Consider the following 25348-nt stretch of genomic DNA (forward strand, 5'->3'; position numbering starts at 1 on the left):
GAAATCGTAGCTAATATTTTCGATACAGGCTATAGCTATTCGAATATCGATTATGTTCAGTTTCTTCTTCGGCTGTAACTGGTTGCTTACTGGGTCAGTCTAGTCTTAATTGGTTCACAAACGGGGATTATTATGTTTTTAAAATTATTTGTTACATATCCACTACAGATTTCTTGCAATAAGAACAGATATATAGGGCTCTGATCGGACAATCAACACGGTATTACGGTTCAATGTGCTAATAGGTATAAACTCATCAAATAGCAAATTCAATAGTTTTAGTTGGAGTAGACAGTTCGCAACAAATCTCAAGCTCGAATAATCCTATATGATTCCCTTAGTGGTTGGAATAAAACATATATATTGTAGGTACATACATGTTTAATGTTTCGACACTAGAGATATTAATATTTTAATCTGATTTAAACAATATTTTTTAATTCATGACTTTTGAAATTAATTTAACTGAATCGCATTTATTTTAACTGCAAATATAGTGTTTTTGTCTAGTTGTATGCGAACCGCAGAATCCATATTTTTGCTGATTCTCTTCGAGTTTTGACCTTTGTTATGTTCAGAAACAAGATGCGATAATGAAAAAGAATACTTAAAAATTATCATAATAATATGTAAGTACTTAAGAATTTTCTAGAGAATGAGATGTACTTAGTTAATGAGGAAATTCGGAAATTCAATTTTTCCTCTTTTCAAAAATAAAGAAGGGATCGAAAAGGGTGCATGTCTGGCATAGTATTCAGCAGTACATTTGATCCCCAGATTCTGTAGATAGATATGAAATTTATTAGATAAAGATTTATTCGACGTCTTCGATTTCCACCTTTTATCAATTCCAAGATTTGTCAATATAAGAACTGTTATCCCGTCAACTACTCCGAAAGGATCTTTCCGGTGCATATATCTGCGTTTCATTCAGAAACAAAGATGAACATTTCTCATTAGACACATGATTTTCCATATTGTAATCTCTTATGAGTTGCAAGTATTTGACCTAAATGATGAGAACCTCCATTAAATATCATTATATTGCATTGAAACTAAAACGTATCTATTAGAGCCGTCATTTAACTTTCGTTTGGTACAGAAATTCTCATCTATTAAGACCTCATTTTCCATAGCTCCGCGGTATTTTAGTCTCGCTAACTTGTATCGGCTCTAACTGCTTCATTGTAAACATTGCTGTAGTTGATTGGATTAATTGTTCCAGAAATTTGAATTCTTTACAGTTATCATAAGCTTAATACATTTAAAATTAAACACTTCTTTAGTGCTGTAATAAGGTATTTTAAATACTGACATCTAACCGAAAACTTAATAATCAAATTATTGATTTAATTAATACCTCTCTAATCGCGTTAATGCAAGTTTAACAATCACCGAAAAGCAGTTTTACGTTTTCCGATGACTCACCCAGTTAATATTTGTTAGAGGGAGAAAAGAAAACGTGACGTGTTGGTCAAGTATGTAATAAAATTACAAAATTATTATCTGCAAATAAACACATTTTATCGTCTATTACCGATCGAGAATGAAATTGAGCATGAATAGCCAAAAATAAAGCAGACAATGGGGGGAAATTAAGAAAAAATTACACTACTATTTGATTTTGCAATATGAATCATATTCAACATACGGAATAACTAGATAAAAAAAACTTACCTTTAAAACTAAAGGATAGTGCAACGACACTTAATGGTCGTGTATTATGTATTATTTTATTTCATAATATCGCCTATTTTACAAAGCCTTTCTTTGCTAGGTAATTACATACCTGAATACCACAATTTACACAATTTTGGTGTCCTGCAAAAGTGCCCGAAAAAAACAGGTGGCCTCGGGAAAACGTGTTAATTTATACGGCCTTAATTTGTCTCCGACTTTGACCAATATGTCGCTATATGTAACATCAGATTAATTTACGAATGTCAACCTGCCAATCGTCCTCTACATAATATTCACGAGTTTGAATAATTTCCTTATTATTTTCTTAATCATAAATTTGCCATTCCATTCCAAATCCTGGACTATTGTAATTATTGACATATTATGCCTTGTTCCACAAGGAGTAATCGTTTTATTTCAGGATGCGATACTAAATGTAAACACTTAAAGCTTGGGAAACAAGTGGAACAACAAGGCTTTACCTGTTTGGGGTTTCAAAAGTATGTACTAAGTGGTACCTATAATAGTAAAAACTCCGAGCTATTAGGTAAAATAAAGGAATAGTGTATAAACAATTATTTGATTAAGATATCGTGTGTTTCTTTACTTAAATATTAGTTAAATAGCTAAATCAATTATATAAATTAGATATGTTTTAATATTGTATAGTTTTCGAACGACCTTAGTGTGATTTTTAGATGATTTGCACACACCCAAGAATTAGTAATACTAACGCTTTCTTTAAAGATTGTAGATTAATGCCATTTTGTTTATACGTCGTTCAGACGGATCTACTATACACAATACCAAGCATACAATGGTAAAAACTCAAAACAACAATGTTTCTTGAAAATATGGCGAAAGTGCTATTATCTACATTTCTCACTCACTGGCAATCGAACGTAATTAAGTATTTATCTATTTCATTCTCACTCTGTCAATTGCATTTACTGTTCATTTTACAAACATTTAGTTAATTACATGCAAGCAAGTGAATATTGCAATTATTCAAGTTATCGATTGAAATTAGTGTTCACCATGATCCCAGTAAGAGAAAAATATATAATTGTAGTACGAGAGTTGTGGTAACAACGGCAATTTTAAACGTCAGGTTTCTAAGGGCCACTGGATCAATGAACTAGGAACTTTACCTGAAACTTCCATGGAAACACTGAAACTGAACAAGCTGTGTCATTATTTGAACGTTTATATGAATATTTTGTTCTTGGTAAAGTTAAAAGATTTAAGACTTCCTATTCTCTCTAATAAGAATCTGGTGGTAATGTTACTTGGAAACAATATTACAATAACCGGTACTGTAATGTTCGATTTACTAGCCAAAAATCAATACCCCGATTTTACCATTTTCCATGTGTCTCGAAGTAGAGAAGGGCAAACACACCTACTCAGAGAGTATGAAATACTCTCAAAGTGCCAATAATGTATCAAAATAATGTTGACATTAGCGTGTTGTATTTTATTTATCTTCCTAGAAATAAAAGTTGGGTATAGAGGCAAAAAGACGTATTTCATTTATGGCCCACCGATTTACAAATAAATAATCTTAACAGGCGATCAATACATCGATTCTCAAGAAAGAACAAATGGAGTTAAGCAGGAATATTTGCCCTTAAATCTGAAAGTCTAACCGAAGCCGACCTTTCCGTCGCCAGTTTGTCAAGATGACGAATGTGGGCTACGTGTCACTCCCGGCTGTTAGATCTGGAAGAGTAGCCCAGATAATTATTATGGATTAGAGCTTTCCTCCCTAAAGTTAACCGACCAGAAAACTTAACAGACTGCTATATAATTCATAGCATGTAATATATTTACAGGTCCTAAGAATATATTAGCTAAAAAAGGACTCTAAACTGATTTAAACTGGTAATATGATAAAATGTTTTTTTCTTTCGAAATTAACTTGCATTCGCGAAATACGTTTTTCAAGCGCCACTCCAAAAACGATTATTGTGGCTTTGAGCTAAACCTCGGGATTTCAAGACATTATACTTTACCTAATGAATTCCGAGGGATTAATTTTAAATCTCCCCTAAGGGAAGAGTCGTTTAAATTAATTAGATTTTTCGCTCTTGTTACCAGTATTTACCGATTTCATTTTAACTGTTTCCAAGCGTTTATGGTACTTCTTTATATATAGAAACATACAAATGCCATAGTGTTGAAACAAGTGCGTATTATGAACACAGCATAGGGTGCTTTATGCATTGGATAATAATGAGCATGCCGCATGCAATGAACTTGTCTAAACCTTACCCGAAGCCCGGATTCGAACCCTTCGAAGTCTGAATGACTCTCCCATGGTTCAAGATCGACCGCCGCGTCTGCGCCGTCAAAATCGTCAATTAAGTAGCTTCTGGCGTCATTCTACGAATATATTACCATGACAGCAAATTTATGAACAAACAACTGTTTCACTAAAGCCGTAATGCAATGCACACGAAACTGCATAATAGCAGCGGGCTTTGGTAATATTTAATGAGTAGAATATTTAGTTCCTTAAAGCCAGTCGACAGTTGGCATAGTCACCTGGGATCCCAAATATAATTCTATCATGTCCGAAAAAATGTCATTGTAGTTGTCACTGCCCCATATGTTTCTGACCTTAATGTTGCAATATACGCGCATATAACATAAAATATAATTTGGTCGGGCAATAATTTACATTCTATTTCTGCAGTGGTGCCACAGGCTTAGATCATTCAGAAATTACCTGGAACATGGCACGATCATAGTTTCCCGACGCTGGAATGGTGATGGTGTAGAAAGCTTGCTCGAACTCAGGTGCATTGTCGTTGACGTCATCTACTGTCACCACCACCCTGGTTGTAGATGACAACTGGGGTGTTCCATTATCGGACACTAACACCTGCAAAGATAAAGTTTCATTGTTTAGTGACCTCATTGACATGAATTATCACGAAGTATTTACAAGCCATAAAACTAAATATCCCCAAATTTCTCAACTTCGTCCAATAGTGCATTAAAAGTATTCGAAAGTATTAACGAAAATTTCCAACAAACTCCTCGGAGATGTTACCTACTTTCTCTCCATTGTTGTTACGTTCATTAATAAACCAACGCCTTGGACGGGTCGCCACTGAGCAATGCGTTATCACCGGACTTGATAATTAGTCTTGACGGAATATCTAAATTAAGGCTGGAACTCGCAAACCGCGCTTTTAAAATTATGATAAATCGTTCTGGGGCCGTTGGTATGGAAAACGACTTAAGCTGTGGGGCATACATTTATACTGATTAACTCGGTCATTAAATTAAGCCCTTTGTAATCGTTAACGTAACGAGGTAATATGTGACTGTTCTCAAAACTACAAAGAAGATTCATTCGTCATTCAAGATGAGAAAGTATATATTACCCTCAAAGAGGAAACAGCAGACCACAAAACTCGAACGACTAATAACGCGGAACGCGTCATCAAAGATTATTATTGCGTTCGAACGAGGCGGAACCCCTAAGGTGCTAAAATATTACGATACCGGCGACTAAATTCGCGTTTGCACGTCCACACTAGCTAAATAACATAAGAAGTTAATTAGGAACTTTATGAAACTTCACGGCTAACAAACTTTAATGTTAGGTGTCGTAAAATATGCAGCAGCCTTTATTGGAAACGTTCCATATTATATTGTTCGCAGGTTGCTGCTTATAGCCATTATGCCAGTAATTAGATAAAATCAAATTTAACCTAAGGCGAAACAACGAAATATAAGATGTTACTACAGGAGTTTGCCTTTAATCAATGATACTCAATCAGTGAAGAAGTACACTCCAACCAGTCTGGGTCTAACATGAATAAAATACTACGCCCCCTCACCCGCCTACCCTACCTCCACCTCCTTTCGTTTCAGGTCTAGTGGGGGATAATAATGCACTGGCCTATTTCCAATTATAAGAGGGTGTTTCGTAATGAAAACGATAAACGAAATATAGGTTGTTTCAGAACCTTCACAGAAACACTAAGCTTGCTCTAAAACTAATTCGACGGGTTAATTTCTAAGTTTAGGCGATGTTCTATAACAGTGTTTGGAAACAAAATAATTGAGCTCCCCCTTGAAGCAGAAACGAGAGAATCCTCGGACAAGATAATTTGAAACACCACATTAGATCATTCACATAACCGTGCTAATGCAAATAAGGTCCTTAGTTTGTGCTTTCCGTTAATTAAATTCAAAATGACCCATACGGTGCCCCACGTATCGTAAAAGTTACAGATCATTACAGTACGTACTACTTGACCTACTAGTACTCGCTCAGCTCTCAATACTGCCCAGCATACTTTGAAATACAATAATATTACTCCTCACCCATCGGTGCCATGATCAATCACAGATATACCAATGGATAGATATACTAGGAGATTCGATTTCAAAACACACCTCAAAAGTAAAAGGACATATGAGAAGTGGCAAATCTCACATTCCATTAATTTAAAATCAAAAAATTGTTGTCATTTTCAGATAGCCCTTTGTCTATTTTTGTTAAGAGATTCGGACAATCCAAACAAAATCCTTACTTTTTTATATTTACCTTTATTTTATACACAGTGTAACATATCATAGTAGAGATGTTTCAAGGAGCGAGAGTATTCTACAAAATCATTGAAAAAAACATGTTAATAGACCTATTTTAGATATAAAAAGTGGCAAAGTTTCATATGTTTTCTCAGACATTTTTAATAATTTTTTAATTTTATTTTTATTTGGATTTATTTCCATTTTAAGAAGTTTAATTAACTGTTACGAATGGCTTCAGATAGTCGATAACAGAGTCGGATCAGTGTTTTTTCTTTACTTCCTTTATACTCCTAATTTGTATCGATAGATATTTTTGCAACTTCTAAGAAAACGGTGAAAGGTACAAACATACTGCAAGAGGCCAAAAAACTAAAGACTTGAATAACGAATTTAAATTTAGTATTAGAATTCATACAGGGTGTTCTAAAAAAAGAGTATATGACCCAAAAAACATAACACTGTAGTGATTTTGACATTCTGTTTTAGAAGATCTTAAAGAAAATAGGTGTGCCAAATTTCAAAAATATAACTCGAGGCATACGTGAGAAAACTTAAAATATGAGAAAAAATGTGAAACTTTCTCACCGTGAATATCAAAATTGGTGCGTTTTTGAGAGCTAGCAATTTTTTAAATATTTTATAGAGTACTGTCGCCTTCTAATATATCTCCATGATGATACGTTACACCCTGTATAATATGTCATAATAAAATTTACCTTCGGCACACCCTACTACACTTAATAACCTATAAACATGCACGTGTATTTAAATAGTTACTTTGACTATGGAATTTCCACTTACCTCCAAGATATGTTCGTCCTGCGCCTCACGGTCTAATTTTCTAGTGGTAGTCGTTACAATACCTGCAATCAAAACATATACTTATACATATACCATTCATCTATCGCGCGGTCCGCATTGTTTAAAATTTAGACAGTCCCGGACAATCAAAATACCAGTTACTGGACTTACCTGTGTCAGAATTAATGGAAAAGAAAGACTCAAGATTTCCCGATATTATCTTATAAGTTATCTTCTGGTCGGGGTCCTTATCTCTATCAGTGGCTTTCACTTGTACGACTACAGTTCCCGGGGGACTACCTTCTCCTGTAACCGGATAATAAGCAGGAAACTCGCTGAGAGGGGCGTTATCGTTCTCGTTCGTGACCTCAATATAGACCTGAAACAGAATTATTACTATTAGCGGCGAAGGTTCTGTCGTGGATGTTAGCGTGAATAGGAAAAATTTTTTTATGTGTATACTATACAAACCTCGACCGAAGAGAATAAAGGAATCACTCCATGATCTTGAGCAAATATTGTTAACCAATAGTGATCCTTGGTTTCGACATCCAAAATTGCTGTTGTCTTTATGGAGCCTTGAACCAAACAAACAATTATGAATGTTCAGAAAACATAGTTGTATTTAATAACATAAATGTGCTCCCCAAATAAATGAACAAATCTTCCCGAATTAAGGGAAGGGACTAATATCCCGGGGGACCATCATTTCGACTGTAGGGCCACTTTGTTAGTAACCTTGTATTCCCTAATGGTGAAGGTATATTAGGGGTCTTCAAATATGGAAATTGGTCGCACTGTTGTATATTAAATATCGACTTTATGCTTTAATCTAACTAACTAATGAAACTTTGGTGAAATTCAGTTCAATTTAAGCTAAACTAACACTTACACAATTAGACTATGAAGTGACCCACTGATGTAAGCAGAGTTTAACTGACAAATTAGTTTCAATTTCTATCCCATTGCCAATATCAGTGACGAGTAAAGTTTTATTACCCAACACCGACTCCTAGCGCTAATAAACTACTTTGGCCATAAACTACGACGTCATAAATCTAAAATTCAAAATTTCCTAAACCAAATTGGAACAGAGTATAGATCCAGAAGCCTACAAGTCACTGTATATGGCTCTCATAAAAAGACCGTTTCGGTGCATTTCACAAAAAGGGAAAGGTAATTCTATTTCGAAATCCCTTTTAGCCCTGCCGGATACGTCTGTCAATCTGGGTGGAATTTGTCGGCTGACGTAGGTAGCATTGCCTTTATAAAACTACATGGAAAATGATTGGTTTCAAATGGGGTACGGAAAAAATAAGTTAAAGCTATTTGGTAATAAACTTACGGAATAGGAAAGCTTAATTAATAGAATATCGCGGCATTTTCCTGTTATTCTGGAAATTCTATTTACGTGGTCACCGGGTGTTTTATAAAACCCACTACAATCTAACTCAACTGGAGGACTAAATTCGTTTCTGTCACAAATAATAAACGACGCAAGTTGTTCCATAATACAAAACCCGCAAGGGTTTTCACGAGACAACCCCCGGTTTTGAGTTGAGATACGCACGTTATAGCAAACGCTTGTTTTCCATTATACAAATCGAAATATTATTACACTTAAGCAGGATAAGAAACACTTTCCATTATCCCATATTAATAGTGGCGTTGTCAAGCAACATCGCTTCTGCTACATACCATCAATTTTAACCCTTTGTATCTTCTCCAGATGAGTGATCTTTTAGGAATGATTTACATTTTCAAATGTGAATAAGTTCCCTTAAACTGACAAAAACGAATTATTGAATAAGTAACTTGGATTGGCTGTAAATCAGTTACTTTACCAGGCCCGCCACCAAGGCTCCGTTTTTGGAAGAAAACGTTCCATTTCCAAGGCATCGTTTCCAATAAAAATCCTAATGAAGTAAACTAAGTGCTGAAAGTTGATGGAAACGCCGTTGGCGGCACCGCAAAAATGAGATTTTCTTTGGAAAAGAAATTGAGTTTCTTTGCTTGAGTTTAAACAAATTTTTAAGTTATACATACTATATGGAGCGGAAGTCTTTCGCTGAATTCGCATTTAATTAAACCTCCCAGCAAAATTTATCTTTCCATAGACTATTTCAAGTCAAGACAACCACAAGCTAAGATGGCCAGAACAAATTATTATTTACGTCCTCAGTCCAGTAGATGACCTACTACAACACGAGTTTTTTACAGACGAGACAACGTTAGAACTCAGGCCTGGAAAGTGTTAATGAGTTCTGTTACAGCTTCCAATAGACGCGTATCGCTATCAAAAAGATACCCTGCATGTCACAATCCACACCATAATTAGAAGTCAAAAATCAACGATCTAAAAAAAGTAGATGGAGTATTATTTTTTGATAGTTTTGTCTGCTCTTTGCAAATTAAGCACTAATTTATGGCGGCAAAATCGGAGGAGGTAACACCACAATGACAACTTACACTGCACCGGCGCATACTTTATCTTTAGCAACAAAATTAAGTTATAAGGACGCTAATACATGGCAGATGTCTGGTAAAAAACTAGTAACAAAGGAATTCCGGCAATATTTTCTATATTCAATTCTTCTAGATCTTTGTCGAACAACCGACGTTTCGGGAAAAAATGGCGAACTTAACAACTATCTATCTAAATGTGTCAGTCACAGTCGAATACACTTCAAAAATTTTTTTTTGCGGGGGGGGGGGGGGTATACATTTCTTATTCTTATATTTGTACCTGACTTACAAGAATTTTGTACACTGTATCTTTTTCGGTTACTGAGAAACATAGTCAACCACATTGAAAAGTTGACTTTAAAAATGGACGTCGTTAATAGGTGAGATAATAATAGTGGAAAGAACTACAATTTTTCAAACGAGAGATCCCTGGGACCACTGAAGTCAAGTAAGGCTATTTAGCAGCAGCATTAGATAGATAGTGTAATGTTTGATGTGCCATCCTAAAATTACTACATCAGCGCAACACGTAGTAAATAGATCTGCCCCGATACTATAAAATGAAACCTATTTTTATAACTACTTTTTTGATATGGTTTTAAAACTACAGAGCAACACTAGACCTATTCGCTCATCCATCAACGTCACTGCTATTCTACAGAGATACATTAAATAAAAACAGTTCGAATCCTTTTTGACTGGGACAGATCTCATCCCAGTCATTAGTTAACTTTTTTCAGTTTAGGTGGAATTTTACTCTGAAACGGTTAAGTCGCAACTTTGGCTACTTTTCAGCCGAAAAGTATAATTTTCTTCCCGTTAAAATCACATCACACATACCACTATATCCTGGTCTATTTGCTTGTTTATGGCGGGTGTCAGAAGTTTAAGTTATAAATTCCCCCGTGCTCGCGATATATATTATAGTTTCCGGCGACTTTTATTGGCCTGTTGGTGAATTATAGTTTGGTCAAGAAACGTCGATACCTAACGGATGATTTGTTTGAGCAATGGAAGCATTGCAATGGTAAAAATGTTTTGGAGGCTGGAAGTATGCTGGATTAACAACTGCCGTTTAATTTAAAAATTAAACGTCTAAAAATAAAAGGCCTCGATCACGAACATGGGCGTAAATCCTTAAACCGCATAAATAGTGAACATTTTTGGGTCAACCCGGCTGTTCCTTCGATTTTAATTTACAATAGACGACACACAATCGATTTGTCATTAGTTTCTTCGACCATTGTACGATCTAATATATGCCAGCAATTTTTAATGTCATCAATCTTTCTCCAAACCAAGCTAACTTCCAATGGAAATCTGGAAAACCGTAAAACTAAATAGCTATTCAATAAAAATTGATCCTAATCCATTAATCTGTGGTGAAATTGAGGATTTTAGATGTAATCATTCAACTAATAAGTAGATTCTGTATAGAAGCAATTTATGTCTCAGACAATATTTCAGATACATTTTGTATCTTGAACACAGCAGAACATAACATTTAACATAATATTAATAGGCCAGTTTGGGAACAAGTTAGGGAACTTGTAGGTAACTAAATAAATGCACAATTGACTCACCGTTATTGTCGATACTGAACAGACCAATCCCGTCGCCGCCTCTAATCGAGTACTCGATCAGTGCATCACCTCCGCCCGGTGGATCTAAATCGACCGCGGTCACAGTCATAACGATGCTTCCGATTGGTCGATTTTCGCGTACACTTCCGGTCAACACCGCATCGGGGAATAAAGGCGCGTGTGCGTTTTCATTTACATCAACGACGTTTATCGTCAATGTTGCCTCAGATGACAAACTGGGATTTCCTCGATCTCGCGCCAGCACCATCACACTGTGCACCTGCCTTTCTTCGAAATCCAAAGGTTTAGTGGTTCGGACAGTCCCCGAGAGTTTGTCAACTGTAAAAGTGCCGTCGCTATCGCTACTTTCCAGGAAATAATCTACCTCGCCGTCGGCACCTAAATCAGGGTCTGAGGCAGTCACAACGGCCACTACAGTTCCTGAAACGAATTGTTTTGGTGATAAGACTTTCCATGATTACATCGAACGATTTGTCAGTAACTTACCTCTCGGTAGGTCCTCTCTTACTTTAACAACGTAATTGGGCAGGCTGAATTTGGGCGCGTTATCGTTGATGTCGTCGACAAAAACCCTCACTACCGCATCGGAAAACAGAGGTGGATCATCGGGGCCATTACCGCCATTGTCAGTAGCGCGGATTTTCAACTCGTACAAGTCTTGACGTTCCCTGTCAAGAGCGTTTGCTACCGACAAAGCTCCGCTCATTCTGTCAACGACAAAATCTCGCGTGTCCGTTGCCAACGAATAAGTCACTTTGGCATTATTCCCTTCGTCTAAGTCGGTGGCGTTGGCCCTGAAGATAAAGGTGCCGTTCAGCGCGTTTTCCGCCACTCTAAAACTCGCTAGGGGCTTCTCGAATATAGGTGCGTTATCGTTTACATCCAACACGGTAATCGGCAACACTTTGGAGGAACTTTTCTGCGGCTTTCCTAGGTCGTAGACCGTGATGTTGAGAAAATACTCATACTCTTTTTCCCTATCCAGGTAACCAATCACTTTGAGCTCGCCGGATTTCATATCTACGTCGAACTGGGAATGAGCGTCACCTCCTATGAGCATGACAATAGACTTGCAGATTCCCTTTTACCTCTGAGGGGCGACTCTCACCTGATATACCGAAGACCAATTCACCGTTGAATCCCAAATCGCGATCTCTGGCTTTGAGCTTGACCAGTACACTGCCAATGGGAACGCTCTCGTTCACTTTAACCTCAATAGGAAAATCGATGAATTCTGGATGGTGGATATTTTGCCCGTAACGAGTGGGCATCATGGGGAAATCCTCAATTTCTAAAGGGCCATTATTGTTTTCTGCCTGAGCCAGGACTTCGGTAAGCCGCCTGGCCACCTAGCGCAGGCAAAAGATTCGGTTTGAATTATACCATTGCAACACCGAAAATATATTTATCATAGAAAGTTCGCTCAGCCGCAGCATCTTGATAAATTCACGGAACAAAGTGACGCCGATGGAATCCAAAAAAGTTTATTCGCAATTATGTAGCGAACAACTTTATAATAACAGATAATATTAAATTAAAGACTTGAACGACAATATTAATGCTTTGCTGGTACCTGCGTGGGGGATTATAGAGCTATTTTTGACATTATTTGTATCCTAAGAGATTCATGATATTTGAAATAAAAATAAGATATCTCTAATTGGCACTTACCCCTGTGTCTTTGCAATCAAAAACACCATTATCTTCGGTCAAAAACCTCCTATTCCCAAAGGGATTTTTCTTAGTGTTGACCAGTTTGAAGCGCACCCGCGCAATATCCGCGAAATGCGTATTATCTGTCGCGGTCACGTTCAATTCCCGCTCGTTTACCCGCACGTCATTCAAATCGCAGGCCACCGTTATTGTTCCTGAGGTGGAATCTATACTGAAACAATTATCTTCACTTCCCGATACTATGCGATAACTGATAATATTGCCCGAATCGAAATCGATAGCCGACAGAGTGATAATTTCGGTGCCGATTGGTGTTTGACGTGGCAGATTGCCCACACAGTCCACCTTCTCAAACTGAGGCCGATTATCATTAGTGTCCCGAACCTAAAACAACATACATATAGTCATTTTCACACGAATAATGGGACTTCTGTTGACTTACTTTAACTGTCAATTGCATCTCCGTCTGACGTCGGTATGGCTGACCCCAATCCGACGCTCTGATCCTCAACACGTACTCCCTGCGCATGCTCTCATAGTCTAGGAGCTGTGTGGTCCTTATGACGCCAGAGAAATGATCTACCTCGAAGGGTTCTTTGTTCAAATTCGCTATCAGATACGATATGTAAGCATTTTCGCCACGATCTTTGTCTTTGGCGTGGACTGTCGTTACAGATGTGCCGGCCGGCATATTTTCGTCCATCCACACAGACATTTCTGGCTTGTCGAATATGGGATCGTTGTCATTCGTATCTTCTACGTAGATTTTCACCTGAAAATAATCGGTAAAAACCGGTTGACAGTGAACACCGCTTTGTCGAACTTCTCGGATTTCAGGAACTTCTTTGATTTTATAAACATTTTTATAAACAAAACTATTCGTACCTTAGCAGACGACTGTTTCCTAGTTCCCGCATTTCCTTGGTCTATAGCAGAAACCGTCAAACTGTAGAATTGCTTATTCTCAGCGTCTAATGGTACCGCCGTATACAGCATTCCCGTATCCGCGTTGATGTAGAACTCGCCTCCCTCATTGCCGCCAACAATTTCCAGAAACACTTGAGCATTACGACCCTCATCAGAATCGGAAACCTTCAATCTAATTAACGGGGTGTTTATGGGAGCGCTCTCTTGTATCTTCACATCGTATATTTCTTTGTTAAAAACTGGAGCGTTATCATTAAGATCGGCTAACTGAACTGGTACCAATTTGTAACTGGCCCGTGGTGGAACACCTAAATAAAGCAAAAATATTTAAAGAACCTTTTAGAATGACACAGAACGCACCCTTATCAGTGGCCTTTAGCTGTAACTGGTACCCTTGAGGTGTCTTCTCTCGATCCAGTAGTTTTAAAACTTCAATATTGAACTCCCTCTTTTGTCTGGTAGGCCGTATCCGAAAGTGACCATCAGGATCTCCATCCACAATTTCCAGTTTAGCAATTTCCCCGTGAATGCCCTCATCTCGATCGTGCACATTCACAATGGCGTAAATATCCGCATTACTGTTTTCCACTATCGAGGGATGACGTCGAATTTTTATCTCTGGAGCATAGAGATTCACTCTTTTCACCGTAATCTTTACGATTGCAGCACTAGGCTTGATTTGAGACCTAAACCCGTTAAGGGTGTGCATGCCGCGATCGGTCGCGTAAACTTTAAGCTCGTGAAAGGATTCCTCATTGTATCTGCAAAACAAAACCCATGGAGAAACCCTCGGATTAACCATGTTTAGACACTTCTTACAGCAGCGGTCTGGTCAAGGTTATGACCCCAGTAACTGGGTGAATGGCAAACTTATCAGTCTCTTCGGCAAAATAATAGTAAACCTCCCCATTTCTGCCCAAATCCGCATCAACAGCGATTAGTTTCAAAATACTTTGATGCACAGGAGTGTCTTCAGTAACAGTGGCATTATATTCATTGGGGTGAAACAAAGGGCTGAAGTCATTGGTGTCTAATACCGATACCACGACCGTCGTTTCCGCCGTATACTGAACCTTTTAGAAACAAATCGGCATAGAAAAGCAAATTTAGAGAAAGTCAGTGGTACCTTTTGGTTTCCTTCCTGCAAGTTTGCAGTGGCGCGTAACTGTAAGACGTAGCTGTCCTGCCTTTCCCTATTTAACACATCGTTGTTGCCCGTTTTTATGCGAATGAATAGGAAACAAAAATCACCTACTAGACGATGTTCCGCTTTGAAAAACCGATCTTTATCTCCCTCTATTATTTTATACCTAGAAGGTACATGATTTAAACTAACTAAAGGTTAATAGATCAAATCGGTGACAGTTTTGCCTAGAAGATAATTTCCAAAGGTGACTAATGATTTGCTGATAGTTCAACGTTTCTATGGAAATTACCTTTCTGTTAAAATTACCTAGAGTTAGGACACCGATGCTAACAAGACTGAAACTTCAAAAATTACTTACCTGATATCTGTAAATGTATTGAGTGCTACCGGTATACCCATGCGGGGTGACCCAGGGCTCTGAAGGGCGTAAGTTTTCGCGATACTGTTCTCGGGAATGCTGAGATTATACAGTTGCGAAGTGAAATGGAACTCGACATCATTGGAAGATTGACCAGTAAAAGCGTGACCGAGAGATAAAACGAACGCGACAGTGATCAACCATTGAGGCATCTTATTCTCATCTCATCCCCGAAAAATCTGAAAAGGAAAGCTAAAACTAATACGTTGAGTTTCTATTTTTTAGAATTTTGATAACTAGGCAAAATGCCAAACTACATTTGTGTAAGAGTATATTATCTTGGGCAATCTTCCTGAATATTGGGAGGCGTAATATTGTAAAATTGGTCGTATCTCTTTTAGCATTAAAGTTAGAGCAAAAAATAAGTAGGCTTAAGAGTTGTAGAAAGGTACATATTTTTTAAAACTAAATCGTAATATACAAGGTAGTTCATAATAACATATAACAAAATCAGGGGGTGAATCTGAATTTGAATTCTTAAGAAAGATTACATGAATTAAAAAAAAAATCTAATGAACATGGGCCCTTTTTCGCTTCTTGTTTGAAATAGAGGGTGATAAAAAAAATCTTTTTAGTTTTTTCCTAGTGACAGAAAAACAATATATCTATTTTCAGCAGTGGCATCTCTATTGGCATAACCCTGAATATTTAAAAAAACAAATATGATACACTACTAGTATTTTCAATAAAAATAATTTTCTTAATGCTCCATATTACTGTGAAAAGAAGTCTTTTGAATATTATTCATAAGGTTAACCGTTTTCATGGGAAAAAAACTATAAAAAAACATTATTATGTTCTAACTAATACTAAAACTTCAAAACTAAATTGAGTGCATTACATTACGTATAAAAGAATAATTATATAAGGTGTTGAAAACGCCGTCTGCCTGCAAGAATGCAGGTCCCGGCCTTTTTTCGCATATTATTGCGCACTCTTTGAAAAGTCCCTGGTGTATTTATTATTATGTTAAACGAATGAATTCTGAGATTTATCAGTTGCAAATTGTTGCATTTGAACACTAAAACGCACCTAAGAACTAGTAAAGCTCTTATAGAAAGAGAAGCAATTAATATCAACTGAGGGATATATTGGGGTGATGCCTTGAGTGCGCTGTGGTTTTGCATGTCATTAACTCCACTCTCTAGAGCCCCAAATCGCCTGTAAGGTCGATATAAAATGAAAGTTGGAAGGTCGTTACATACAATAAATCATCTGATGTATATGGATGACATTAAGTTCTATGGCTAGACTAACGTACAATTACAAAAATTGTTCAAAACGGTGCGTAAAAATATCATCAGATATTTCGATGAAATTTAGAATGGATAAATGCACAAGTAGACATATCCAAAAAGGCACGTGGATACAACAGGACGCCAAGAATGCCATTTCAGATCAAATTCTAGATCAAATGGGATATATGCAAGACGTATAGATATTCAGGATACAACTAAAGTACAACTGAATTAGACAATATTCATGCAAAATCGCTTGAAAAAACCGAAATAAATTCATGAAACCCGTTTAAAGGCATCAACATGTTCATCATCCCCATTCTTTTTACCATAGATTTGACAAACGTAACCAAATAATGAGAGCGGTAACTGCATTTCAAGTCATGTATCCAGCGACTGACACTTGAAAAAAGCAAAAGGAGGTTGAGGATTGATTGATCTGCGTGAACTCTCAACCAAACTACTAAAGTTTATGAAAGCATACTTTCATAATAAAGACCATCCACGATATGAAGCCATATGTTCTCTAGATAACAACTGTACTTCACTAACTCTAATCAAAATGGGACATGTAACAATGGCAAATAGGGCAAATATAAAGAAAATACAATAGGAGGCCGAACAGCTGCAGGGAAGGTACCATAAGACCATCAGTTAAGACCAAATAGATGCATCAAGGCCATACACATTTCTGCAAGATGAGCAGCTACGTCCTGAAATAGAGGATCACTGAGTCATATCACCATATAAGAGCACTTTAGGAAGATCTTTGTTAATGGTATAATGAAGATCCACAACTTTGACCTGCTCTGTGCAGTGCAGCATTGCACAGAGCGGATTCTCTATTTAATTTTTCCACTATTTTCAATGACTTAGTATTTTACCAAGCCGCACTGAGTACTTAGTGGACGGACTCATTATTGATGAATCTCATTGTGATCGCTCATGCGAAAAGGAAGATCGTTTTACATCGCTTATCGTTTTAAAATGGTTATGTCCTGGAATGATTCCGTTAAATTGCTCGCTATAAAAATTCGGTCAGGACGTTTAAATCGTTCACAGTAAGCCCCTAATTTTCTAAGATTATATTCCAGGCTCATGTGGTCCAAACCATATGACAGAAAGATCAAATTCACCGAAGAAAAAAATTTAATCACTACATGTCACAATGAATTGATAAAGAATGAACACCTCATGCAATATTTGACTCAATCTAGATGTAAATTAATGCAGCCCCTGGGAGACTTTTTGAAACATTTTTGTTAATGAACTAACAGAAAACCCAAACATGTATTTCATTCATAATTCCAATTGATAATAATAAAAGGTGTGGAGGTGGATCAGTCTACCTACCATTTCACTTATTGAGGTCATATATTGCACAGGCCTAAATCTAGATAGTATGAACTGTTAACACCCACTATGATGTAGACAGGTATTTTATTGTCAAATTATTGAAAACCATGTTGCAATTCTAGGTGTAGAGACATCGACACAAGTGACTTACTCAAAAATAAACTCATGTAACTTACCAAACAATTAATAATATGTAACTGTTAATAACCTCAAGTTACTCCGATGTAATTTCGGCTCAAATATGTTTTGAAGTTGAAGTAAAACAGCCTCGAAAGTTGTTATAGGGACTAAGTTTACCTGAAGTACCTCGAGTAATTTTGGAAGATCTACATTTAAATTATCATAGGAAATAATCAAGTTTAAACTAAACACACACACTTTGGGATAGAGTTAGACAATTCTTAAAATATGTAATTTTACAAGACTGAAGCTTAGTGCTTGGCAGAGCTGTAAACTAATGAGTACCTTCGGTACTCAGTACCTACAGTACTCAGTACCCATCCACAGAAATGAGGCACTCACGTTCAGAACAATACCACCCCCAACAGCCTTCCAAGAGATCATCCAAGGCTCGTCCTATAGGGAACATAAATAATTCCGAATGCTGTGAATTAATATGTAAACATGGAACAAGATAAACAACTGTCCACTACACTGCTTGTATTGGACTGTTCAAGAAAACACCACTTTTTCACGGTTTAAACCAAGTCGGTGCCAGTCAAGATTGTGGAATTTCAGACGAGGTACTGCTGGGGTTGGGGGTCAGTTATTTGGAACACATTTCACTGGAAAACTGGCGGAAAATAGAGGAAAACCCCGCGAGGAACGCGACGTTCAACTGTCTAAAACCATGGCCTGACTAACCTCAACGCCTCCCCGCTCCCGCGATTCGAAATTTCGCTCGCCGGCAGAGTTGCGCGGTTTAATTCTTCGAAATTCAGATTATGATAGCCACTCTAGTTTTTATTAACAGATCATATTTTTGTACTTATTGCTTAATATCGCCTTAGGTTCCTCTAGATAACTATACGATAATGCTATATCAATGAAACCTGTATAAATATCTCAAATAAAAAATCCTGATGGTGATTATGCAAACGTATACAAAGCATACAAAATAGGACAAACAATTGAAACAGGGTGACATTTTATAGCCAAGAGTTGCAGCTAATCGATAGTTATTGTCCACGTCTCTGTTGTCAATATAACATCTTCGAGGATTACCTTACCATGCATTACAACTTGCATCTACAACAAGGTGCCATCTACAAGTGATATCTACAGCGTGATAGTAGCAAAGGTGAACTGGAATTGGTTGACCTTCCCTCAATTCCCTTAAATAAATAGCACATCGGCAACTATGCTTCGAAATCTCTGCCATGTACTTAGTTTACGTTAACAGTGTTAACAGAAAGGCCATGCGGCCATGTGAATGTGCCTATGTAGCTGCATGTTGCATTGGCGTGTCAGGGGGGCCAGAAATTTAAATTTAACCTTTTGCTTCAAGACACATGACGGGCCTAACACAAACACGTTTTGCTCTACATTTTTATTATGAACAATTCAGGAATAAAATTTGTTTATAAATCATAACAATTCAACAAATACAATATCATCAAAACATTAACAGCCAAAAAATTTTTACTTATTTCACAAGCGAATAAGCATTCAGATCTGAACATTCAACTCTAACATCATATACCAGATAAGGTTAACAAGATGTTGCGTGAAAAAACGCCAAAAAGGACGGAAGCAACAGATTTCATCTGAAAGGGTACAATCGAAAATTCGTAACAGTAATAAAGACGTATAGTGCACACACAACCACGATAAAAATTATAAAAATAAAACACAAAATGATAATAATAACTGTAAAAGAAATCAAATAGATCGTAGCACTCGGCCAGCGAGAATATTATTAGAGATTTTTTAACTTCTCAACGTTTTCTATTCTATCTTCAGACTCGCTCTAATGGCCTTGTAGTAAGATCTACTCTTGAAAAATTCAGAGTTGTCTGTAAGGATCCATAGACCGTCCCGTCTCTATTTCTGGCCTGCAGCAACATTGCCTGCGAGTAATCATGAGCACTAGTTCTGTACAGGAGCGGACTTCTCCTGTACAGAAGTAGTGCATAACGACAAGAAATACAGAACCAAGACTGTCAAAGTCCAGAAAGGAGAGTTAATTTAAAAAATTAGTCAAGACATACATCTTACTACTCCTTTCTGTATCCAAAAAACACTAATAGCCGATTCGAAAAGTCTCGACAATTTTACACCATAACTAATTTGGGGTGCACGCAGGTTAAATTAAGGATTTTTATGGTGCCTAAGAATTATCTTCTAATTATGGTACATCAACTGTTCAGTCTGAGCTGTAACTCTTCGATATGTTCTTCTCACCCTAATCTGACGTCCAAAGGAATGCCCAAAAAAACTGACGCTACCTGAAGCAGGCAATAGTCTATTGTTGATTTTTACATGCAAGAAATCATTGGTGATCATTTGAGGAATGGGAGAACAATTTGTGGTCAAATTGAGTTTCAACCCATAATGCCCTTACCATCGCCATATGTTACCAACCCGTCCAATTTCCCTTACTGAATTGTTCCCTAACACCATTAACACACGACAGAAAAAAACCTATCTTACCTCCCCGAAAAACCCTCACAAGCACCAATGCAGAACCCACCCAACCCCTATTCCACATCATTTAACTTTAAATGGTTTAATCAACGTTTTACGGTTACAGTTTACCGCGTACTGTGAGATATCTTTTCAAAGATCGTCTTTAAATTTTAATTCAGGATAAGTTACGAATTCTTGATATCGTGGCGGAGACCATATATTAACACTTTTTAGTTTGATAAATACGAGGCGTATCCTAAAACTAACTGATAACGAATACTTAACCGATGCTAAGACTGAATAGTTTTAGGTGTGCAACGCTATCTACCAACTCTTAAGGAAACTTCTGCAGTTGTTTTAATTCAATAGTCGTTTGCCAGTCGGTGAAAGCAGATCGCAATGGCCCAGACAATCGGAAACTTCACTAGTTGTGAAATGCGCGGTGCGAATAGATTTTTGTTGACAAAAGGATCTTTAGCTGCAAAATTCATCGTGAGTTATGTCTTTTGTATGGACCTAAAATAAAGAGTGGAAAACAAGTTCGAAAATGGTGTTGAGAATTTTGAAATAGCCACATAAATGTTCACGATGAACACCGGAGTAGCAGACTCAATATTCGAACCCACGACATCGTTAATCAAGTAAACCAAAAATTTCGAAGTGATTAGCGATTGAAGATTACTGCTCTGGCTTATGAATTCCCACATAGTGCTCGAATGTCAATTAACAGGATAGTCACTGAAGAATTTGATTATCACAAGCTGTGTGCGAGGTGGGGTCCAAAAATGTTTACCGGATGAAAGATGATTTGTTTTCCCACTTTGTTATGGGCGACGAGAAGTGGATACCGCACACGAACGCAAAATCAAAACAACAATCCATACAGTGGCGCCTTTCGGGTTCACCCAAATCAAAAAAAAATTAAGCAATCATTCTCGAATCGAAAAATAATGGCTACCGTTTTTTGAAGCGAAAAAGATCGATTGATTTCATGAACCGTATGTCAACAATTACAGGTGACTTATAGTGTGAAACGCTGATAAAAGACGTGCAGTTCAAAATCGACGCTGCGGAAAACTGTCGTCTGGCATTATTCTCCTTCACGACAATGCGCGCCCTCATACCGCTGCCAAAACCAAGGAAAAACTTCAAGATTTTCATTGGAAACTTTTTGATTGTTCGCCGTAAAGTCCCAACCTTGCATTAACTGGCCATTTCCTCTTCTTGCATTTGAAAAAGTGATTGAGAAGTCAACGATTTCAAAACTCAAGATTTCTATTTTCGTCTGGACCAATCCCCAGGCGGCAAAGTTCTATGCGGAGGGATTAAAAAAACTGGAGAAGCGTTATAGAAGTGCTTAAATGTCGACGGCAATTAATGGAAAAGTAAAGTGGATATGTAGTAAAATATTACTGTCAATAACCTTTTCTCATGAGCTAATTTTTGTTATGATCAATCGGACTTTAGTTTTAAAAAACGCCTCGTAATACACATAGAACAAAATCACGAGACTAACGGCAAGAGTTCACATCTGTTTGGGCTGTAAAAATAATAAAAAATAAAAATAATATGCCACCAAATATTAACTTTCTTAACCACTTATATGTAGAATAACCTATATATGAGCTCATTAACTATAAGGCTTTTTTCGTTTTAACATCATTATTTGATGCATCCTCCTCAGAAGACTTATCTGGTACTTTATCACCGCTGATTTCTTCTCTCACCTGTACCTCATTATCATCGTTCAATTGGGGAAAAGAGATGCGCGATGGGCCTGCCTCAAGCCGGTTAATTAATTCCACATGCCCTTTCCGCACTTCCGAATGCTCTAATAGAACTGCGTTACCTAAAACAAAAAAATTATTTTTGTAATGCGAAGATACTAATATAGAATATTGACTACGTACTAGCACCCTTGGCAGTGCTCTTAATCAAACGTTTAGGTTTAAAAATTTTCGTATTTTCGTAAGTGTTATAAACGTTCCCTGCGGCATTTAAAGAGCTTTCAGTTGTAGATGCACAGTAGGGGCCCCATCTACAATATACATTTAAACTCTAACAATTAGTTGCTGTTCAAAGAATGATAGTTTTCTCACTTGTGTTCCACAACTTTCACTGTATTATCCTTTAAACTGGTTCCTAATATACTGGCCGAAGTCTCCAATCCCCTGGAAATAGAAAAAAAATCATTTGATACTCTAATTTTTCAATAGACTTTGTAATGCGATTTTATCTTGGCATCTGACCTATAGACAGTAGAAAACCCTTCGACAGCTCCTGCCGCTATGGTCAACACGTTTTTTATTTTCTCAGAGGCTTCTTGTTCAGACATGTGGAACCCAGACCTTAATAGTTTAGTACCCTGTTTCTGTACGTGTGGAGCTAGGAATTTTCCCAGTAAAGCTGTTCCCTTTCCAACTTGTTCAGCTAAAAAACAAATGCAATGAGCATGCTAGTTTGAAAGCAACTAACCTGGGCTAACTTTTCTGGTTGGACTTCACTTTTTCTTTTTCTCCCTTTCTACTATTTCACACACAAATCCCTGATATTCCTACATACCTCTGCACTACCATTCCACCATTATTTTCAGGTCATTTTTTATATGAATGTGTATTTCATAATGTCAAAATGATAAGTAGTTCAGTTTTAATGTAGGCTGACAATGTCTGTGCTATAAATACAGTAAATTTAGCACTGAAGAATATAAAAAGTAATAATGATTTTGACATGGTGAAGGCCTACATTTGCACACTGCCAAAATAAGATAAAAACCTTTTAATACAAATTGAATAAACATAAACATACCTACATAACCAGTCACCTGTACTGCCTTAGATGTTGCTGCCTCAACAACTTTAACACTTCTCTGTACAGAAGCAGAAACTTCCACAGGGTGTTGGTTTGGTTCAATGCTTCCAATGAGCTTTGGCGTCCCTTTGTTTAAAGCTTCACCTGCTTTCTGCGCTCCCCTGACTATTCCCTGTGACAGAGCCCATGCACCTAAAACAGAACAAGCCTTACTAACTGCTACTAAAAAGCAACACATGCAAAAAATTTTAGTACCATTCACAATTTTATCTGAAATATGTTTACTGGTGTCCTCTCTCTCTCTTCTTCGACTCTTCTCCTCATAAATTTCTCTTTCTGTTTCTTGAGTAACAATTCCATGTAAAATACTCTCTAAAAGATCAAAAACGTCGCTGTCTGCATCGGACGGTAAAATTATACCAATAGAGGAACCTGAGAAATATTTCATATTTTGTGATAAATTACAAAACAAACAGAACTTACCTGATATATCTGAATAAATATCAGGTAGAATAAATGCTCCATAATCAGTACGGTAACAGGGAGATACTCCAGGTACTAAAGGATAAATCCAGTCGCCAATTTGCAAGATAGCTTTAGGAGCATTAAGCTCTGAACCTATTGTGGAAAACATGAAAATTATTGACCTATAATTAAAGGTGCATTCATAGACCTTCAATTAAAGAAATTTTCAACAATTGAGGCTGTCTGGTTGCCAGTACATCGCCAGTTGGAGATATGAAATATAGCCTAACACCAGGATAACTATACACCAGCTCCTCTTGTAAACACTGATTAGGATCCACGCTGAGATTATGCAAAACTGCTGCTAAATCTCTGTAAGTTACATATTGAGATTCATTGCTCCCTAGAGAAAAAAAGACAATACAATAATATATATTTTTTTAAAATTGATTCTTCACCTAGTTCTTCACTATTACTAGCAGTCTCAGAGTTAGAGCCACTCATGGCCTCCTCATAAGAAGGTGGCTGATCATTCACTGATGAAAACCCAGAAGATTGTATACAATTAATGCGAACCAACACTTCAGCACGAGTTTTCTTTATTTTTTGTATCATGCCACATGCTTTGTCCCAAGTAGGGTCTGGGTTTTCAGGACTTTGTACTGGAATGCTCAAAGCTTCATCAATTAGTTTAATACCTTCTTTGTACTTTTCTATGGACTAGAATGGCAGTTAATACAAACTATTTGCACTTGTTTCAAAGCAATAATAATAAACTTACTTCGAGGGGCTTTTCCTGTTCTTCCAAAGAAATTGCTTGTTCAATAACTCGATATGCACAATCATGCTTGTTTTTTATGGATAAATATGCAACACTCCATTCACTTGATTCACTATTACCCATTTTAAATTTGAAACTATGAAGAGCTATTGGCTCAGCCAAAACTAATTGACGTTATATTTTTGGTATTAATTTTTGAATCAGTACACCAACTAACACAAGGAAATTCTAATAAGTAAGAGGATGATAATTGTCAAGATAGTGAAGTTATTATTGCTGTCTTTTCAATGTTTGTTGCCTCAGCACACATGGAAAAAACTTTGCATTTTTTGATTCATTTTTTTATGCTAAAAATTTAAGTTTTTCTTGTTAAATTCTATTCTTTTATATATATATATTGTATTAATTTCTATATTTTAATAATTTTGTTTATTGTAATAGGCACTCAACCTTACTTATTCTGTTTTACTGACTCACTCCACAGGGTTCTAGCAACACTACCAATCGACTCTTGACTAATTAATCAACAATTATTAATTCATTCCATTTACTGTAGGGTTTCAAATTTTAAAATAAATTATTAGTATGTATGATTAAAACAAATCAAGGCCACAACAAACTTAACGAAATAACAAGGATTAATAATTAGTAAATTATATTTAAAAAACTATATAATTTAAATAAAAAACGGTCAAAAATAACGCTACAGGTACTGATGCAAGTACGCAATTCCCAGGAGTGGATAGAATGGTTTATATCTGGAGCATTTAGAATACATTGAGCGTTTGGAACCCATTT

The 25348-nt window shown here is 36.8% G+C and overlaps 2 protein-coding genes across 8 annotated transcripts in view; both read right to left on the reverse strand.

Annotated features, from left to right (window-relative positions):
• kug (kugelei) overlaps positions 1 to 18712 on the reverse strand; it is a 56513-nt gene extending 37801 nt beyond the window's left edge. For 5 of the 7 annotated variants that reach the window (XM_066293506.1, XM_066293505.1, XM_066293504.1 and 2 more), the window contains exons 1-16: positions 18388 to 18712; positions 15212 to 15450; positions 14833 to 15016; positions 14526 to 14779; positions 14067 to 14467; positions 13665 to 14014; positions 13222 to 13551; positions 12777 to 13163; positions 12214 to 12454; positions 11592 to 12155; positions 11085 to 11525; positions 7507 to 7613; positions 7207 to 7414; positions 7036 to 7097; positions 4412 to 4567; positions 3955 to 4065 (exon numbers count right to left, since the gene is read on the reverse strand). In XM_066293506.1, coding sequence (XP_066149603.1) covers positions 3955 to 4065; positions 4412 to 4567; positions 7036 to 7097; positions 7207 to 7414; positions 7507 to 7613; positions 11085 to 11525; positions 11592 to 12155; positions 12214 to 12454; positions 12777 to 13163; positions 13222 to 13551; positions 13665 to 14014; positions 14067 to 14467; positions 14526 to 14779; positions 14833 to 15016; positions 15212 to 15423 — 4008 coding nt within the window. In that variant the 5' untranslated portion in view covers positions 15424 to 15450; positions 18388 to 18712. The remainder of the gene's footprint in view (positions 1 to 3954; positions 4066 to 4411; positions 4568 to 7035; positions 7098 to 7206; positions 7415 to 7506; positions 7614 to 11084; positions 11526 to 11591; positions 12156 to 12213; positions 12455 to 12776; positions 13164 to 13221; positions 13552 to 13664; positions 14015 to 14066; positions 14468 to 14525; positions 14780 to 14832; positions 15017 to 15211; positions 15451 to 18387) is intronic. The other 2 variants (XM_066293507.1, XM_066293509.1) reach the window with 1 other exon arrangement.
• A 687-nt stretch (positions 18713 to 19399) lies between these two features.
• Positions 19400 to 25241, reverse strand: spartin. Its single transcript, XM_066293649.1, has 10 exons — positions 24551 to 25241; positions 24228 to 24489; positions 23978 to 24172; positions 23788 to 23922; positions 23560 to 23736; positions 23302 to 23496; positions 22743 to 22923; positions 22593 to 22664; positions 22404 to 22531; positions 19400 to 22342 (listed from the first exon to the last, which is right to left on the reverse strand). Exons 1-10 carry the CDS (start codon positions 24671 to 24673, stop codon positions 22128 to 22130), a joined length of 1683 nt encoding a protein of 560 aa, XP_066149746.1. The 5' UTR covers positions 24674 to 25241; the 3' UTR covers positions 19400 to 22127.
• Between the last annotated feature and the right edge of the window lie 107 nt (positions 25242 to 25348).

This window comes from Euwallacea fornicatus, chromosome 19 (assembly GCF_040115645.1).
Source record: "Euwallacea fornicatus isolate EFF26 chromosome 19, ASM4011564v1, whole genome shotgun sequence".
NCBI lineage: Eukaryota > Metazoa > Arthropoda > Insecta > Coleoptera > Curculionidae > Euwallacea > Euwallacea fornicatus.

What these genes read in the sequence shown, in the direction of transcription:
- spartin (XM_066293649.1), bottom strand. Translation starts at nt 24,673, where the DNA reads ATGGGTAATAGTGAATCAAGTGAATGGAGTGTTGCATATTTATCCATA. An exon ending in ACAGGTGACTGGTTATGTAG is followed by an intron (nt 22,924 to 23,301) that starts GTATGTTTATGT and finishes TTTGTTTTTTAG; the next exon opens with CTGAACAAGTTGGAAAGGGA. An exon ending in GAGCACTGCCAAGGGTGCTA is followed by an intron (nt 22,343 to 22,403) that starts GTACGTAGTCAA and finishes TTTTTGTTTTAG; the next exon opens with GTAACGCAGTTCTATTAGAG.